The 19,709-nt window shown below is 36.8% G+C and overlaps 1 protein-coding gene and 1 pseudogene across 1 annotated transcript in view; one reads left to right on the top strand and one right to left on the bottom strand.

The window, feature by feature from the left end:
* SYCP1 (synaptonemal complex protein 1) overlaps positions 1 to 19,709 on the top strand; it is a 139,172-nt gene that overhangs the window by 28,654 nt on the left and 90,809 nt on the right. Inside the window, exon 11 of the mRNA XM_059374336.1 lies at positions 2,190 to 2,298. Within this exon, the coding sequence (XP_059230319.1) occupies positions 2,190 to 2,298 (109 nt within the window). The remainder of the gene's footprint in view (positions 1 to 2,189; positions 2,299 to 19,709) is intronic.
* Positions 561 to 1,725, bottom strand: LOC132000665 (dnaJ homolog subfamily A member 1-like; annotated as a pseudogene).

Consider the following 19,709-nt stretch of genomic DNA (forward strand, 5'->3'; position numbering starts at 1 on the left):
TAATCAGGACTGATTTATGTATTAAAAAAACAGATGGCACAGAAGAAGGGAATGCAGTTCTACAAGTGCAGACCATCTTCAAGTAACAGTTGAGACCATAGAATAAATGCAGAGGCATCATGATGAATCCCACTTAACTACAGACCAACACTTCTCTACAAATTACGTTCTTTGATTGTCAATTAAATACAAATTTTAACTTCATAGCTCAGCAATTAAGGGTCATATACTGAAGTCAATACACACACCTAACATTTCAGTTTGAGCTGTTTCAATATATATAGAGCTGAAGTCTGTTACAAGGTATGGCCTAACAAATGTTAATGAGAATTTTTTAAAAAATAGTTTTTACAAGTATTAAATTTTCTTGCACATTGAAGTCCTCATATACAGGGCAAAGTCAGAACTTTTATATTTGAATTTATTCTTCATTTAACTTTTAAAACACTACTATGGTTGAATATTAAAACAAAAGCAATAGCAGTAGTGAGCTATGATTATACTCCATCACTCATTCACTACAGCATGTAAAATGCCAGCAGTGTTATTCACTGGCCCCATTAAGAGGTCTGATACTGAACACCACCCCTATGATGATGTTCACCATCCTCCTATGCATCCCCATTGTAATGGCACTGTCTCTCCTGATTTGGATCTAAGTCCAGCAGTTCTACCTAGTCCGTCTCATCAGTCTCTTCTACTTCCTTCTTCTCAAGTAGGAGTTTTTCCAGCAAAGAGAGAAGGCATTCTCAGGAAAGTTTACCTTAAATTTGATGATTAGGCAACTCTTCTCATATGGTCTATGATAAATTGGCATGCCTTCATTTAGCACACACTTGATAGCTCCATACCTGAAAATCTGACCTGGATGAGAGGTGATGATGATGGTTTGGTTGTCAAAAATAGATATTGGCTTTGGAAAGCCACAGGGTGCTTCAATCAGCTATATGCCTGTGCACATGAAAAGGTCTTCTTGCTGAGTAAAGGCAATGTGGTCCTTCTGACCTTAAACAATAATAGTTTCTCCTTGTTGCAGTCCTGGTTCTTGGTGTCCTTCACCATGGAATGTTATCTTGCCATCTTTCAAATCTTTGTCAGTATGAACTTCTAGAATCTTTCTCAAACTATCTTCCTTCCATTGCAGCTTTCACATCTGTCTTTAGGACTGATCTGTTACCCATGGCCCTTGCACTCCATGCATACAAATTGAATTTGCTGAACCATTCCAGGTCCTATGTGATAAATTGTTATTATTATTTGCTTTCCAGTACCTCCACAATTGGGACAACGTTCTACTCTTTTCTTACCACCTCAGTCTTCACATTTGTTACAAATCACATTCTTTTGCAGAGCTAGTTTTCTTGTTGCACCATTATGTAAATCTAAGATTACTGAGAGCGGATGTACAACATTTTTACCTCTTCTTTCTCTCTGCAGTCTTCCTCCTCCTCCAAAAATCATATCAAAGATGTCCATGGGGAAGCCAAAACCACCACCAGCTCCACCTTCTTTAACTGTATGCTCTCCTCCTTTGTCATATACTTCCCTTTTCTTTGCATCAGAGAGTTCTTCATAAGCTTGAGAAATCTGTTTAAACTTTTCCCCTTCCTTTAGATTCTTCTCAGGATGGTACTTCAAGACCAGTTTCCTGTAAGCCTTTTTTAGTTCTTGGTTGGCATTGGGTTTGACCCCCAAACCATCATAGTAAGTTGTTTCTGTCACCATTTTCTAAAGCTAGTGAGCATGTTGAGGTCAGTGTGGAGGAGCGGGAAGGAGTGCATTGGTGGGCAGAGCTCAGGCAGCTGCTGCTCCTCCGCTTCCCACCTAATGTTCTGGAACATTCCCTAGGCTCTGTTTTTCTTTAAGTTCCCTCATCTCTGTATATTCAATACTTTGGTTTGTGGAACAGAGGAGGTGCTCCATAATATTTATGGAATAAATGAAAAAATAAATTTTATTATATATCTTCTAAGTTCTAACTTAAAATGAACCTTATAATATTGGGTAGATCATATTAGTTTAAACATTTTTTGAATGAACATTGTGCAAGAATATACTAAATGCCCTTGCACAATTAGCTAAAAAGCACAGAAACAAGTACATAAAATAATCATAGGTGGTGGTAATTGCTAAGGTGTCATGTGTAATTTTTCATATCTCTAATGTATTACTTATATATTTAATTTTAGGTATCACTGCTATTGCTCCAAAATACTGAGAAAGAAAATAAAATGAAAGATTTAATATTTCTGCTAGAGGAATCCAGAGATAAAGTTAATCAATTAGAGGAAAAGACAAGTAAGAATTTACATAAGAAAATATAATAATGAGTCTTATGTATTACCCTTATTATATTTAAAATTTTGGCTTTCATTGTAGTTTTGTTGTAATGTTTTCCAGTGCTGTAATTCTCAACTTGGTTTGGATCAGTTGGAGAAGGGGTGTAATAGAGTCACTTAGGGAACTTTTTCATTGTACATGTGCTCTTCTTTTCACTTTTCCATATTCCCCGCTTCTTTAGAATTACAACAAAATACTCCAAGAAAACAAGGATTTGTTTTTCTTTTTGTTTACTGATGCATTCCAGGTGCCTAGAACAGTACATGGCACACAGGACACTCAACTGTTTCATGAATGACTGAATACACTGGAACATTATAGAGTAAGTGAGTGTTCCTGGAGCAAGACATTTGGAAAGGCATTAGGGAAAATTGCTTTTGAACTAAATCTTTGATTAAAGCTTTTCTAGACAGTGAATTGGAAGGGAGAATGTAGGCAGAAGAAATGCCTTGTGCAAGACCTAGAACTGTCAAAGTTTCTATTTGAAACACTGGTTGGTATGTCTTTGTTAGAGAACTCAGTAGGTGAGACTGGAAAAGAATGGATCAAATTATGAAGAATCTTGAATGTCAATTAGGAGTATCTTACTGAAGATTTTTTAAACTTGTTTAAGGCACTTGGAAGGCATAATACACTTATGAAACACTGTGCACCTTTCAGAGCATCATACAGATTTTGTGATATTTGTAACTTTTCTCTTAAAAAATCCTCTTTTGCATATGACAAATAATTATCTAGTTCCTGTGAAACTATGCCTGCTCATTTGATCTTACAATTATTAATATATCCTATGCTCTAGACATCACAAAATGAACTTCCCCTACATTTTCCATTCTTTCTATGTCCCCATCATACTTTCACTACTTCCTCTACGCAGAAGGAGGAGCCTTTTACCTCGAATCCAAATATTTTGCCTGAATTCCAATGAGCTCCTTATTCTTAAGAATGGCTTAACCATTAGTCATCTGTGACTAAGGGTGTCTTGCAGGTAGGGACTGTGTCCATTAAATATCTATGTAACTCAACTCAGTGTCTAGCATATTGCTATGTACCTAGTAGTCAAATAGATATTAGGATGAATGGATATTTAATCTTATCATATAAAACTGGAAGTAATTTACTGGCAGTAAGTAACCAATTCTGTGAGATTCTGCAGACTCATAAGCACTGAAATGTATTCATTTAAGTTACATTTATGTAACATTTAAGTTGTATTCATTTATTATGTCCTATATGTATCTTACTCTTTTTTTCTGTTTCATTTTGGAGATCTATTAACCTGTTTCATAATCCTGCCTTCTTCTGTGTCTAATTTGCTTTTATTTATTTAGTTTTTTGTATTATATTCAGTTAGCTACTGTATAGTACATAATTAGTTTTTGATGTTGTGTTCAGTGATTCATTAGTTAAGTAAAACACCCAGTGCTCATCACAACATGTGCCCTTCTCAGTACCTATCATCCTGTTACCCACCTCCCCCAACCAGTGAAACCCTCAGATTATTTTCTGGGGTCCCATAGTCTCTCATAGTTCATCTCCCTCTCTGATTTCTCCCCATTTGGATTTCCCTCCCTTCCTCTTTGGTCCCTTGTGCTACTGCTTATGTTCCATATATGAGTGAAACCACATGATAATTGTCTTTCTCTACTTGACTTAACTCACTTAACATAATCCCCTCCTGTTCCATCCATGTTGATGTAAATGGTGGATGTTCATTGTTTCTGATAGCTGAATAATATTCCCTTGTATATATGTACCACATCTTCTTTGTTTAATTTGCTTTTAAACCTACCTACAGAATTCTTTATTTTGGATTAATCATATTTTTTTCCTTCTAAAATAGCCATTTTTTTAATTATTTCAAATTCCAGTTCTCCGCTTAAAGTCTGTCTTGCTGTACATACTGTATGTTTCTATTTTTATTTTTTAATCAAAGTATAATTAATATACAGTATTATATTTCAGATGTACAATGTAATGATTCAGTAATTCTATACAGTATTCAGGGTTCACCATGAGTGCAGTCCCCAAACAAAGTGTGGTCCCCAAACAACGTTACTACAATATAATTGACTATATTTTCTATGCTATTCTTTTTATCTCCATGATTTACTTATTTTATAAATGGAAGTTTGTACTTCTTAATCGCCTTTTTTTTTTTTACCCATCTCCCTTCACCCACCTTCTCTCTAGCAGCCATTGAGTTTGTTATCTGTATTTAACAGTCTGTTTTTTGTTTGTTTTGCTTTTTGGATTTCACATATATATGTGAAATCATATGGTATTTGTCTTTCTGTGTCTCACTCTATTTCATTTAGTATACTACCCTCTAGTTTCATCCATGTTGTCAAACATGGCAAGATCTCATTCTTTTTTATATGGCTGAGTAATATTCCATTATATATATATGTATGTATATGTATGTGTGATATGTGTATATATATATATATATATCTCCCATTCCATATCTTGGTTATTGTAAACAATGCTGCAACAAACATAGGGGTACATATATCTTTTTGAATTAGTTTTTTTGTTTTCTTTGAGTATATATCCAGAAGTGGAATTGCTGGATTTTATGGTAATGCTATCTTTAATTTATGATGGAATATCTATACTGTTTTCCACAGTGGTTGCACCAATTTACATTCTTGGCAACAGTGCTTGAGAGTTCCCTTTTCTCCACATCCTTGCCAACACTTGTTATTTGTTGTCTTTTTGATTTTAGCCATTCTCTGACAGGTGTGAGGTAAAACCTTGTTGTGATTTTGATTTGCATTTCCCTGATGGTTAGTGATGTTGAGCATCTTTTCAAGTGTCTGTTGGTCATCTGTATGTCTTTTTCAGAAAAATGTGTTTTTAGGTCTTGTGCTCATTTTAAAAAAAGATTTTATTTATATGAGATAATGAGTAGGGGGAGGAGGAGCAGATGGGGAGGGAGGAGGAGAGGGAAAGAATCTCAAGCAGACTCCACACTGAGAAGTAAACCCAACTTGGATCTCAATCTCAGGATCCTGAGATCATGACCTGAGCTGAAACTAATAATCAGATGCTTCATTGACTGAGCCACCCATGTGCCCCAGATCTTCTACTCATTATTTAATTGGATATTTTTTTCCATGTTGAGCTGTGTAAGTTCTTTTATACTTTAGATATTAACTCCTTACTGGACATGTCATTGGCAGATATCATCTCCTATTCAATAGGTTGCCTTTTTGTTTTATTGATTGTTTCCTTTGTTGTACAGAACCTTTTTATTTGGGTGTAGTTCCAATAGTTTATTTTTGCTTTTGCTTCCCTTGCCTAAGGAGATATATGCATAAATATGTTGCTGAGATGATGTGGATAGAACTAGAGGGTATTATGCCAAGTGAAATAAGTCAGTCAGAGAAAGACAAGTACCGTATGATTTCATGCATACATGGAATTTAAGAAATAAAACAGATGAACATAGGGGAAGGGAAGGAAAAATAAGATGAAAATTGAGAGGGAAGCAAACCATAAGATGCTGAACTCTAGGAGACAAACTGAGGGTTCCTGGAGGGAAGGGGTGGGATGGGAGAAGGGATGGGCATTGAGGAGATCACTTGATGTATTGAGCACTGGGTGTTATATGCAACTGATGGATCACTAAATTTTACCTTTGAAACTAAGTAAAAAAAAAATGTTGCTGAGGACAATGTCCAAGAGGTTACTGCCTGTGTTTTCACTTAGGAAGTTTATGGTTTCAAGACTCACATTTAGGTATTTAATCCATTTGAGTCTATTTCTGTGTTTGGTGTAAGAAAGTTGTCTAATTTCATTCTTTTAAATGTTGCTGTTCAGTTTTCCCAGCACCATTTAATGAAGAGACTTTTTCCCATTATTATATTCTTATCTCCTTTGGTGTAGGTTGATTATATGTGTGTGGGTTTATTTCTGGGCTATTATGTCCCATTGATCTATGTGTCTGTTTTTATGTCAGTACCATACTATTTTGATTACTACAGTTTTGTAGTGTATCTTGAGATCTGGGATTGTGATACCTCCAGCTTTGTTGTTCTTTTTCAAGATTGCTTTGACTCTTCAGGGTCTTTTGTAGTTCCATTCAAATTTTAGAATTGCTTGTTCTGGTTCTGTTAAAAATACTATTGGTATTTTGATAGGGATTACATTGAATATATAGATAGCTTGGGGTAGCATGGATGTTTTAATAATATTAATTATTTTAGTTCAGGAGCATGGAATGTCTTTTGTTGTATCCTCTTCAGTTTCTTTCATCAATGTCTTAGAGTTTTTGGGTACAGGTCTTTCACCTCCTTCTCCTTGGTTATTCTTTGGTATTTTATTCTTTTTGGTGCAATTGTAAATAGGTTTGCTTTCTTAATTCTCTTTCTGCTATTTTTATTATTAGTGTATGGAAATGCAGCAGATTTCTGTATATTTTTTATCCTCTGTCCTTACTGAATTAATATATCCATTCTAGTAGTTTTTTGGTGAAGTCTTCAGGATTTTCTGTCTATGGTATCATGTCATCTGCAAATAGTGAAAGTTTCACTTCTTTCCAACCAATTTGGATGCTTCGTATTTCTTTTTATTGTCTGCTTGCTGTGGTTAGGGCTTCTAGGACTACGTTGAATAAAAGTAGTGAGTGGACATACTTGTCTTGTTTCTGATTTTAGAGGAAACGTTTTCAGGTTTTCACCTTTGAGTATGATGTTTGCTGTGGATTTTTCATATATGGCTTTTATGATGTTGAGATAATGTTCCCTCTAAGCCTACTTTGTTGAGGGTTTTTATCACAAATGGCTTTGTGTACTTTTGTCAAATGCTTTTTCTGCATCTACAGAAGTGGTGATACAGTTTTTATCCTTTCTCTTGTTGATGTGGTGTGATCACTTTGATTGATTTGCAAATATTGAACCACCCCTGCATATCAAGAATAAATCCCACTTGATCAATGTGAATGATTTTTTAAATGTATTGTTGGATTTGGTTTGCTAATATTTTGTTGAGGATTTTTACATCTATGTTCATCAGAGATACTGGCTTGCAGTTATCTTTTTTGTGTGTGTGGTGTCTTTATTAGGTTTTATTATCAGGGTAATGCTAATCTCATAGAAAAGATTTGGAAATTTTCCTTTTCTATTTTTTTGGAATGGTTTGAGAATGGGTATTAACTGATCTTTAAATATTTGGCAGATTAACCTGTGAAGCCTGGACTTTTGTTTGTTGGGAGTTTTTTGCTTACTGATTCAGTTTCATTGCTAATATTCAGTATGTTCAAAATTTCTATTTCTTCCTGATTAAGTTTGTGAAGATTTAAAAAAGAAATAATTTATCAGCATCTTTTAGGTTGTCCAATTTGTTGGCATATAATTTTTCATAATATTCTCTTACAATCTATTGTAGTTCCTGGTGTTCGTTGTTATTTCTATTCTTTAATTTCTGGTTTTATTTATTTGAGTCCTCTATTTTTTTTTTCTTGGAGTCTGGCCAAAGTTTGTCAATCTCATTTCTTTTTTAAAATAACTAGCTTTGGTTCCATTGACATTTCAGATATATATTTTTTAAGATTCTGTTTCATTATTTCTGTTTTAGTTTTTATTATATCCTTCTACTGGCTTTGTACTTTCTTTCCAGCTCCTTTAGGTGTTAAGCCTAGGTTGTTTACTTGAGATTTATTTTTTAAAAAATTTATTTATTTTAGAAGGAGAGAATGCAAGTGGGGGTAGGGCAGAGGAGAGGGAAAGAGAGAATCTCAAGCAGACTCTGTGCTAGGAGTAGACCCCAACATTGGGCTCAGACCCTGAGATCATGACTTGAGCTGAAACCAAGATTTGGACTCTCTTTTGTTTGTTTCTTGAGGTAGGCCAGTTATACCTATAAACTTACCTCATAGAACTGCTTTTGTCCCAGAGATTTTGGACTGTTGTGTGTGTTTTTTTTAATTTATCTCAAATTAATCAAAATATAGTACATCATTAGTTTCAGATGTGGAGTTCAGTAATTCATCAGTTGTACAGAACAGCCAGTGCTCATCACATCATAGGCCTTCCTTAATTCCCATCACCCAGTTAGCCCGTCCTCCCACCCACCACCCCTCCAGCAATCCTCAGATTCTTCCTCCTAGTTATGAGTGTCTCATGGTTTGTCTCCTTCTCTGATTTCTTCCCATTCCATTTTTCCCATTCTTCCCTTATGATCCTCTGCACTCTTTCTTATATTCTTCATATGAGTGAAACCATATGATAATTGTCTTTCTCTGATATTTTTCGTGTAGCATAATACCCTCCAGTTCCATCCATGTCACTGTAAATGGTAGTATTTCATCCTTTCTGATGACTTCCTAATATTCCATTGTGTGTATATACCACATCTTCTTTGCACATTGATCCATCCACAGACATCTTGGCTCTCTCCACCATTGCTGCTATAAACATTGGGGTGCAGGTGCTCCTTCAGATCACTATGTTTGTGTCTTTGGGGTAAATACCACTAGTGCAATTTGTGGGTCATAAGGTAGCTCTATTTTTAGCTTCTTGAGGAACCTCCATACTGTTTTCTGGAATGGTGGTACCAGTTTGTATTTCTACCAACAGTGTAAGAGGGTTTCCCTTTCTCCACATACTTGCAAACATTTGTTGTTTCCTGACTTGTTAATTTTAGTCGTTCTGAATGTTGTGAAGTGGTATCTCATTGTGGTTTGAATTTGTATTTCCCTGATTCCAAGTGATGTAGAGTGTTTTTTCATGTGTCTGTTGGCCATTTGTATGTCTTCTTTGGATAAATATCTGTTTTATCTTCTGTCTATTTCTTTATTGGATTGTTTGTTTTTGGGGGGTGTTGAGTTTGATAAGTTCTTTGTAGATCTTAGCTACTAGCCCTTTATAGGATATGTCATTTGAAAATATTTTCTCCCATATGTAGGTTGCCTTTTAGGTTTTTTGATTGTTTCCCTTTTTTAAATTGTGTTGTTAGTCACCAAAAATACATCATTAGTATTTTATCACCATAAAATACATCATTAGTTTTTGATGCAGTGTTCCAAGGTTCACTGTTTATGTACAACACCCAGTGCTCCGTGCAATATGTGCCCTCCTTAATACCCACCACCAGACTCACCCATCCCCCACAAAAATCCTCAGTTTATTTCTCATAGTCTCTCATGGTTCATCTCCCCCTCTGACTTCCCCCAATTTACTTTTCCTTTCCTTCTCCTAATGTCCACCATGTTATTTCTTTTGTTCCCCAAGTAAGTGAAACCGTATGATAGTTGACTTTCTCTTATTTCACTCAGCATAATTTCCTCAGTCCTGTCCATGTTGATACAAAAGTTGGGTATTCATCCTTTCTGATGATTGAGTAATATTTTATTGTATGTATGGACCACATCTTAATTTATCCATTCATCTGTTAAAGTCTTGGATTTTCCACAGTTTGACTATTGTGGACATTGCTGCTATGACCATTGGGATACCTATGGCCCTTCTTTTCACTACATCTGTATCTTTGGAGTAAATACCCTGTAGTGCAATCGCAGGGTCATAGGGTAGCTCTATTTTTAATTTTTTGAGGAATCTCCACACTGTTTTCCAAAGTGGATGCACCATCTTGCATTCCTACCAACAGTGTGGAAGGGTTCCCCTTTCTCCACAACCTCTCCAACATTTGTTGTTCCCTGTCTTGTCAATTTTTGCCTTTCTGTCTGGTGTAAGGTCGTATCTCAATGTGATTTTGATTTGAATCTCTTGACTAATGATGATGAATATTTTTTCATGTGTCTGCTAGCCATTTGTTTGTCTTCACTGGAGAAGTGTTCGTTCGTGTCTTCTGCCCATTTTTTGATGTGATTATCTGTTTTGTGTATGTTGAGTTTGAGGAGTTCTTTACAGATCTTGGCTATGAACCCTTTGTCTATAGTGTCATTTGCAAATATCTTCTCCCATTCCGTGGGTTGCCTCTTTGTTTTCTTGACTGTTCCTTTGCTGTGCAGAAGCTTTTGATCTTGATGAAGTCCTAAAAGTTCATTTTTGCTCTTGTTTCCTTTGCCTTTGAAGAGTTTATTGCCTATGTTCCCCTCTAGGATTTTGATGGACTCCTGTCTCACATTGAAGTCTCCTAATATCTTTGCGTATGGTGTAAGAGAATGGTCAAGTTTCATTCTTCTATATATAGCTGTCCAACTTGCCCAGCACCATTTATTGAAAAGACTTTTTTCCACTGGATATTTTTTTCCTGCTTTTTTGAAGATTATTTGACCATAGAGTTGCGGGTCCATATCTTGGCTCTCTATCCTGTCCCATTTGTCAATGCATCTGTTTTTGTGCCAGTACTATGCTGTCTTGGTGATCACAGCTTTGTAATATAGCTTGAAATCAGGCAGTGTGAGTCCCCAGCTTTGTTTTTCTTTTTCAGCATTTCCTTAGTGATTCAGATACTTTTGTGGTTCCATACAAATCTAAGGATTGTCTGTTCTAGCACTTTGAAAAATGCTGGTAGTATTTTGATTGGGATGGCATTTGAAAGTATAGATTGCTCTGGGCAGTAGAGACATTTTAACCATGTTTATTCTTCTGATCCATGAACATGGAATGTTTTCCCATCTTTTTGTGTCTTCAAGTTTTTCCATGAGTGTTCTGTAGGTCCTCGAGTATAGATTCTTTACCTCTTTGGTTAGGTTTATTCCAAGGTATCTTATGGTTTTTGGTGCTATAGTAAATGGAATCAATTTTCTAATTTCCCTTTCTATAGTTTCATTGTTAGTGTATAAAAAAGCTACTAATTTCTGTGCATTGTTTTGTATCCTGCCACATTACTGAATTGTTGTATGAGCTCTAGTAATTCAGGGGTGGAGTCTTTTGGGTTTTCCATATAAAGTATCATGTCATCTGCAAAGAGAGAGAGAGTTTGACTTCTTTGCTAATTTGAATACCTTTTATTTCTATTTGTTTTCTGATTGCTGTTGCTAGGACTTCTACTACTATGTTGAACAACAGTGAGAGTAGGCAATCTTGTTGTGTTCCTGATCTCAATGGGAAGACTCTCAGCTTTTCCCCATTGAGAATGATGTTCATTGTGGGTTTTTCATAGATGGATTTTATGAAGTTGAGGAATGTTCCCTCTATCCCTATACTTTGAAGAGTTTTAATCAGGAAAGGATTTTATATTTTGTCAGATGTTTTTTCTGCATCAATTGAGAGGACCGTGTGGTTCTTTTCTCTTCTCTTACTGATTTGTTACATCCCATTGATTGATTTGTGAATGTTTAACCACCCATGTGTCCCAGGGATAAATCCCACCTGGTCATGGTAGATAATCTTTTTAATATACTATTGGATCCAATTAGCTAGGATTTTGTTGAGAGTCTTGGCATCCATATTCATCTCGGATATTGGTCTGAAATTCTCTTTTTTGGTGGGGTCTTTTCCTCGTTTGGGGATCAAGGTAATGCTGGCTTCATAGAAAAAGTCTGGAAGTTTTCCTTATGTTTCTACTTTTTGAAACAACTTCAGGAGAATAGGTATTATCTTCTTTAAATGTTCAGTGGAAGTCCTCAGGGAATCCATCAGGTCCTGGAGCATTGTTTTTGGGGAGGTTTAGTGCTTCAATGTCATTACTAGATATTGGTCTGTTCAGTTTGTTCAGTTTGTCAGTTTCTTCCTGTTTCAGTCTTGGAAGTTTATATTTCTAGGAATGCATCCAGTCCTTCTAGGTTGTTTAACTTAATGGCATATGACTGTTGATAATAATTTCTAATGATTGTTTCTATTTCCTTGGTATTAGTTGTGACCTCTTCCCTTTCATTCATAATTTTATTAATTTGAGTCCTTTCTCTTTTCTTTTGGATTAGTTTGACCAGTGGTTTATTGATCTTATTAATTCCTTCAAAGAACCAGTTTTGTTGATGTGTTTTATTGGATCTCTTTTCTAATTCCTTGATCTCTTCTCTGATCTTAATTATTTCCCTTCTTGTGTGTGGGGTTGGTTTAATTTGTTGTTAATTCTCCAGTTCTTTAAGGTGTAAAGAGAGTTTGTGTATTCAGTGTTTTTCAGCTTTTTTGAGTGAGGCTTGGATGGGTATGTATTTCCCCCTTAGATCTGCCTTTGTTGTATCCCATAGGTTTTGGACTGATGTGTCTTTATTCTCATTGGTTTCCATGAATTGCTTAAGTTCTTCGATTTCCTGGTTGATCCAAACATTTTTGAGCAGGATGATCTTTGTCTTCCAAGTGTATGAATTCTGTCCAAACTTTTTCTTGTGATTGAGTTCCAGTTTCAAAGCATTATGGTCTGAGAATATGCAGGAAAAAAAATCTCAATCTTTCGGTATTGGTTTAGACCCAATTTGTGACCCAGTATGTAGGCTATTCTGGAGAAAGTTTCATGTGTGCTCAAGAAAAATGAATATTGTGTTATTTTAGGGTGGACTGTTCTGTATATATCTATGGGGTCCATCTGGTCCAAAGTTTCATTCAAAGCTCTTGTTTCGTTGTTGATTTTCTGCTTAGGTGATCTGTCCGTTGCTGAGAGTGGCGTGTTAAGATCCCCTACAACTAATGTATTCTTACCAATATGATTTTTTTATTTTGATTAACAGTTGGCTTATGTAGTTGGCTGCTCCCATGTTGGGGGCATAAATATTTAAAATTGTTAGATCTTCTTGGTGGATAAACCCTTTATGAATGATGTAGTATCCTTCTGTATCTTTGACTATAGTCTTAGCTTAAAATTTATCTGATATGAGAACCACTACCCTAGCTTTCTTTTGAGGTCTGTTGGCACAAAATATGGTTCTCCATCCCTTCACTTTCAGTCTGGATGTATCTTTAGGTTCAAAATGTGTCTCTTGTAGGCAGCATATGGATGGGTCCTGTTGTTTTATCCAGTCTGCAATCCTGTGCCATTTTATGGGAGCATTCAGGCCATTCATGTTGAGAATGATTTTTGAAAGATAAGTTTTTATTGTCATCATGTTGCCTGTGAAGTCCTTGTTTCTGTAGATTGTCTCTGTAAATTTCTGTTTATGTCACTCTTGGGTTCTTTCTGCTTTTATACACCCCCCTTTGTAGTGCCAGTTTGGTGGTCACATAATCTTTGAAACTTTGCTGATCTTGGAAGCTGTTTATCTCTCTATCCATTCTGAATGTCAGCCTTTATGGATTAAGTGTTCTTGGCTATGTGTTCTTCTCATTTAGTGCCCTGAATATGTCGTGCCAGCCCTTTATGGCTTGCTGGATTTCTGTGGACAGGTCTGACTTTATTCTGATGGTCCTCCCCCTGTACACAAGGAATCTCTTCCCCCTAGTTGCCCTTAAGACCTCTTCTCTGAATTATAATTCATGAATTTCATAATCACATGCCTGGAGGTTTTTCTACCCTCATTGATCTTGGGGGATGTCCTCTGCCTCTAGGACACTAACACTTGTTCCATTCCCCAGATTAGGGAAATTTTCATCCAGATTTGTTCAACTATATTTTCTAGTTCATTTGTTCTCTCTCTCTCTTTGTCCATCCGCTTAGGGATTCTCTATAATTCTGACATTGGAATGTTTCATGGCATCAATTATATCCCTAATTCTGTTTTCATGGCTTGTCAACTATTTGTTCCAGGCCTCCTCCTGACCCTTCTTCTCTATCTGTTTGTCTTCTAGATCACTAATTCAATCTTCTACTTCATTTACCCTAGTTGTTAAGAGTATTTAGATTAGATTGGATCTCATTGATAGCATTTTTAAGTTCTGCCAGATCAACTCTCACTTCTGCCTTTAGAGATTCTACGTTGCCACTAATGGTCTTCTCCAACCTAGCCACTGTCTGGATAATTGTTACCCTGAATTCAATTTCCAACATATTGTTATGTGCATATCCAATAGTTCTGTGGCAGAGGTCACAGTCTCTGAATTTTTCTTCTATTGGGTGTTCCTTCTCTTAGTCATTTTGGTGAGAGGTGGTTGAAAGGATGTATAGCTGAAAATATCAACCATGATACAGGCAAGGTGCACCATGGATATTTTTGGAGGAATCGGATGTCACCATCAAAAAGAAAGAAAATAGAAAAAAGAGAAAAAGAGAGAGAGATAAAAGAAAAACCCAGCCAAAAAGAATAAGATTTATAAAGTACAAAAACAAAAACACACAGAAACACTGACAAAGAATAAGACAGAAAGGGGCGCTTGGGTGGCTCAGTGGGTTAAGCCACTGCCTTCGGCTCAGGTCATGATCTCAGGGTCCTGGGATCGAGTCCCGCATCGGGCTCTCTGCTCAGCAGGGAGCCTGCTTCCTCCTCTCTCTCTCTCTCTGCCTACTTGTGATCTCTCTCTAATAAATAAATAAATAAATAATCTTAAAAAAAAAAAACGAATAAGACAGGAAGGTGATTAAAAACCCTCGATGTGCGTGAGGAAGGTTATTTCCAGTCTTCCTGGGTGTATCTTGTTATCTTTGTTAAAGGACTCAACTTTTTAGAAGTACAGAGAAATTAGAACTGATATATATATCAGTTCTAAGTTCATATATATATATATACACACATATATATATACACACACATATATATATACACACACATATATATATAGTATCGAATGGGGAAAAAGGACTAACTTGAATCATCTATCTATATATCTATATATTAAAAAAAATAAACAAAGGTAGGGGCCCCTGGATGGCTCAGTGGGTTAAGCCTCTGCCTTTGGCTCAGATCATGATCCTGAGGTCCTGGGATCGAGCCCCACATTGGGCTCTCTAGTTGGCAGGGAGCCTGCTTCTCCCTCTCTGTCTGTCTGTCTGTCTCTCTGCCTACTTGTGATCTCTGTCAAATGAAAAAATAAAATCTTAAAAACAAATTAAAAAAAAAAGAAAGGTGTAAGTATGAAAAATTTCAAGTTATAAAGTTATTTTGGAATATGTTGTATTAAACATCTAGTTAAACTGGTTAGTATTTCAAAAAAAATAAAAGAACAAGAATCATGAGAATGAATTTATTAGTTGTGTATAATACCCAGTGCTCATCACAACACATTCCCTCCTTAATTAATACCCATGGCCTGGCTATCCCATACTTCATTCCCACCGCCTTCTGTAATCCTCAGTTTGTTTCCTGGAGTCCAGAGTCTCTCATGATTTCTGTTCCTTTCTGGTCTATGTTACTTTTGGGCTCTCTCTTTGCTTACAGAATTCTGTTTAATATTCTTATAGGGCTGGGGTACCTGGGTGGCTCAGTGGGTTAAAGCCTCTGCCTTCGGCTCAGGTCATGATCTCAAGGTCCTGGGATCGAGCCCCGCATCAGGCTCTCTGCTCAGCGGGGAGCCTTCTTTCTCCTCTCTCTCTGCCTGCTTCTCTGCCTACCTGTGATCTCTGTCTGTCAAATAAATAAATAAAATCTTAAAAAAAATATTCTAATGGGGCTGGTTTAGTGATCACAAATTCTTTTAGTTTTTGTTTGTTCTGGAAGCTCTTTTTTCTTTCCTTCCATTCTGAATGACAGTCTTGCTGGATAAAGCATTCTTGGCTACACGTTTTTCTCATTTAGTACCTTGAATATATCATGCCGGTTCTTTCCAGCTTACCAGGTCTCTGTGACTAGGTCTCCTGTCAGTGTAATGTTGGACCTCTGGTTAAGGGCCTCCTGTCTCTAGCTGGTTTCAGGATTTTTTCTTAAGTTCTGAAATTTGCAAGCTTCACTATTATAACGCTGTGTGTTGATCTGTTTTTATTGATTTTGATGGGGATTCTCTGTGCCTCCTGGACTTGAAAGTGTGTTTCCTTCTCTGCATTAGGGAAGTTCTCAGCTATGATTTGCTTACATGTATCTTCTGTCCCTCTTTCTCTTTCCTCTTCCTCTGGGAGTCCAATTATTCTAATACCATTTTGCTTTATGGTATCACTGATTTCTAGAAGTCTTCCCTCATGATCCAGTCATTGTTTTTGTCTCTTTTCCTCAGCATCCTTACAGGTGCATTTTGGTCTGTTAGAAGACACTAGATCCCAAAACTGTAAAGAAAGAAAACCTTCTATGTGTGTGTGTTTCTATGTGTATATATGTATGTATACATATATATGTATACATACATACATACGTACAAAAAAATAAAATTGAATACAGTGAAAGAAGCCAAAAATGAATATACTTATAAAATGTAAATGTAAAAATTAAAATTTAAAAAAGACTTTTAAAAGTTCATACAGTAAACTAGTTGAAAGGGAAAAAGAAAAAATAATTCTAAACTGAAAGACTAAAGAATCAAGAGAAAAAACCTTGAATGCTATACTATTTTCACCTTATGTGGAGTTTTTCAGTTCTGTGTGATCTGTAAACTTGGTATTAGCCTGATATTCCTGCTGGTTTCTGGGGAAGGGGTCTGTTGCACTGATTCTCAGGTGTGTCTGCCTAGGAGGAGTTGCACTGACCTTGACAGGGAGTTGAGCTCAGGGTAAGCTGCTTCAGGTTGCTATATGTGGTCTTGTTCCCTGAAGGCTTCCCATGCCACTTTAGAGGATGAAAGTAAAAATGGTGGTGTCCTGATTTCCAGCTCCAGAGCTGAAAAATTATGACCACCCCCCTCTTCATTTGCACCCTCAGGGAAAAGCAGTTAGTCATTCTTGTGTGGGGCCAAACTCTGCAGACTCCTGCAATGTGCACCCACATGGCTCCTCTCTGGGGAAAGGAAGAGATTCTTCCCGTGGTTCTGCCACTTGTTGGGTCTCCCTGCTTGGAGAGTAGTTGCCCAATTGTGCTGGGGTTTGTGGTTTATGGCAGCATGGAGGTGAGGCCTACTCCTGGGCTCCCTGATTGTAGCTGGCTTCTCTGCTCCAGTGCTTGGGAACTCACTACACTCAGTCATCTCTGTTCTTTTTGTGACCCTGTGGATCCTGAGACCACTGTCTCACCTGGGATTCTGCCCTGCTTTGGCACCTGAACACATTTTAGACAGGGATGTCCCTTAATGGAGCAGAATTCTAAAAGTTCTGATTTTGTGCCCAGCTGCTGTATTACTTTTTGATAGTCAGATTATGAAGACTTCTAAACCCCATGGTTTATCTTCCAGTATATCCCTTCAAATTCACTTATCTGCACCTCTTACCTTGCAAAAAGTGGTTGCTTTTTTATTTGTAAAATTGCAGTGATTCTTTTCTTAGATCTTAGGTTGAATTCATAGGTATTCAGAATGAGTTGATTGCTATGCAGCTGAACTCAAGGGACTAGATGAAACAAGGGTCCCCTACTCTTCCAGCATTTTCCCTCAACTTCCTGGACTGTTGTTTTCATTTTTATTTGTCTTCAAGTATTTTTTCAATTTGCTCTTGATTTCTTTATTTTTTTTAATACTTTTACTCCTTTGATTTCTTTATTAATCAATTTGTTGTTTGGTAACATGTAGTTTAGTTTCACTGTTTTTGTGTTCTTTCCAGATGTTTTTCCTTATAATTGATTGCTAGTTTTGTAGCATTGTGGTCAGAAAAGATGATTGATATGATTTTGATCTTCTCAAAATTATTGAAAATTGTTTTGTGGCCTACCGTATGATCTGTCCTGGAGAATGTTCCAGGTGCACTTGAAAAAAATGTGAACTCTGCTGTTTTTGGGTGGAATATTCTGTGTATGTCTTTTAGGTACATCTGACCTATTCATTTGAATATTCATTCAAAACCACTGTTTCCTCATTGATTTTTTTTTTTTTTTTTCTGTCTGGATGATCTCTCCACTGATGTTAAGTGGAGTGTTAAAGCCCTTAATATTATATTACTATCAATCTCTATCTTTATGTCTGTTAATATTTGTTTTTTGTATTTAGGTTCTTCTGTGTTGGGTGGGTAGGTACTTTCAGTTGTTATATCATCATGTTAGATTGATCCCTTTATTATGTATTATCCTTTTGTTTTGAATTCTCCAAATTTTTATTTAAATTTAAGTTAGTAAACATAAAGCGTAATAATAGTTTCAGGTGTAGAATTTAGTGACTCATCACTTACATACAATACCCAGTGCTCATCACAAGTGTCCTTCTTTGTTTTTTGCCATAGTCTTTGCTTTGAAGTCTATTTTTGTCTGGTATATGTATTGGTACCCAGGCCTCCCATGACCCCTGACACTTCCATTTGCGTGGCACATTCTTCCATCCGTTTACTTTTAGTCTGTATGTGTCTTCAGGTCTGAAGTTAGTTTCTTGTAGGGAGCATATTGATAAGTCTTGTTTTTTAATTTTTTTTTAATCTTTTAAAAAAGATTTTATCTTAGAGCATAAGTGAGGGGAGAACAGGGGATGGGAAGGGGGGATCTCAAGCAGACTCCCTGCTGAGTGCAGAGCCTGATGTGGGGCTCTGCTCCCATGACTATGAGATCATGACCTGCACTGAAACTAAGAGTGAGTTGTTTAACAAACTGTGCCACCAAGGTGCTCCTGTTCTTGGGCTGTGTAATTCTTCTTTTTGTCTTTTGTTCAGCTTAATTATTTTCCGTTATTTTTTTTTCTTGTGTCATTAATTCATTCTGCTGCTTCTTCAACCTCCTTCCCCTCCTCAGCTCCTATAATCCTTTTTTCCCCTAAACCACATTTCCAAACTTCCTACCTTCTTCGATGTGGCCTCTTCTCTCCTTTTAGTTGTGAAGTTTGTTCTGTCACTCTTTTGGTCAATTTCTGCAGTATTTAGGATGATGTGATAGTTATCTAGTCGTGTTTGTGGCATGAGATGAGCCCGGATGAGAGTCCTCCTATTGCAATGACATCTTCTTTATCCATTAGAGCCCGGAGCATATTAATCACCATTGTTTTAAATTCCATGTCTAATATTTCCAATATACCTGTCATGTGTAGTTTTGATTCTTTTTTAAAAATATTATGGGGCACCTGGGTGGCTCAGTGGTTTAAGCCTCTGCCTTCGGCTCAGGCCATGATCCCAGGGTTCTGGGATCGAGCCCTGCATCGGGCTCTCTGCTCAGTGGAGAGCCTGCTTCCTCCTCTCTCTCTCTGCCTGCCTCTCTGCCTACTTGTGATCTCTGTCAAATAAATAAAATATTTTAAAAAAATATTTTTTATTTATTTGTGAAAGAGAGCAAGCACAAGCTGGTAGTGGAGCAGAGGGAGAGGGAGAAGCGGGCCCCCCATGGAGCAGGGAGTCTGATGCTGGGCTTGATCCCAAGACCCCAGGATAATGACCTGAGCTAGAGGCAGATGCCCAACTGACTGAACCACCCAGGTGTCCCTGTAGTTTTGATTCTTGCTCTGTTTCTTCAAACTGTGTTTTTGCTCTTTTGTTTGTCTTTGTAATTTTTTTTTAATTTTTTATTTTTTATAAACCTATATTTTTATCCCCAGGGGTACAGGTCTGTGAATCATCAGGTTTACACACTTCACAGCACTCACCAAAGCACATACCCTCCCCAATGT

Source organism: Mustela nigripes, chromosome 14 (assembly GCF_022355385.1).
Source record: "Mustela nigripes isolate SB6536 chromosome 14, MUSNIG.SB6536, whole genome shotgun sequence".
NCBI lineage: Eukaryota > Metazoa > Chordata > Mammalia > Carnivora > Mustelidae > Mustela > Mustela nigripes.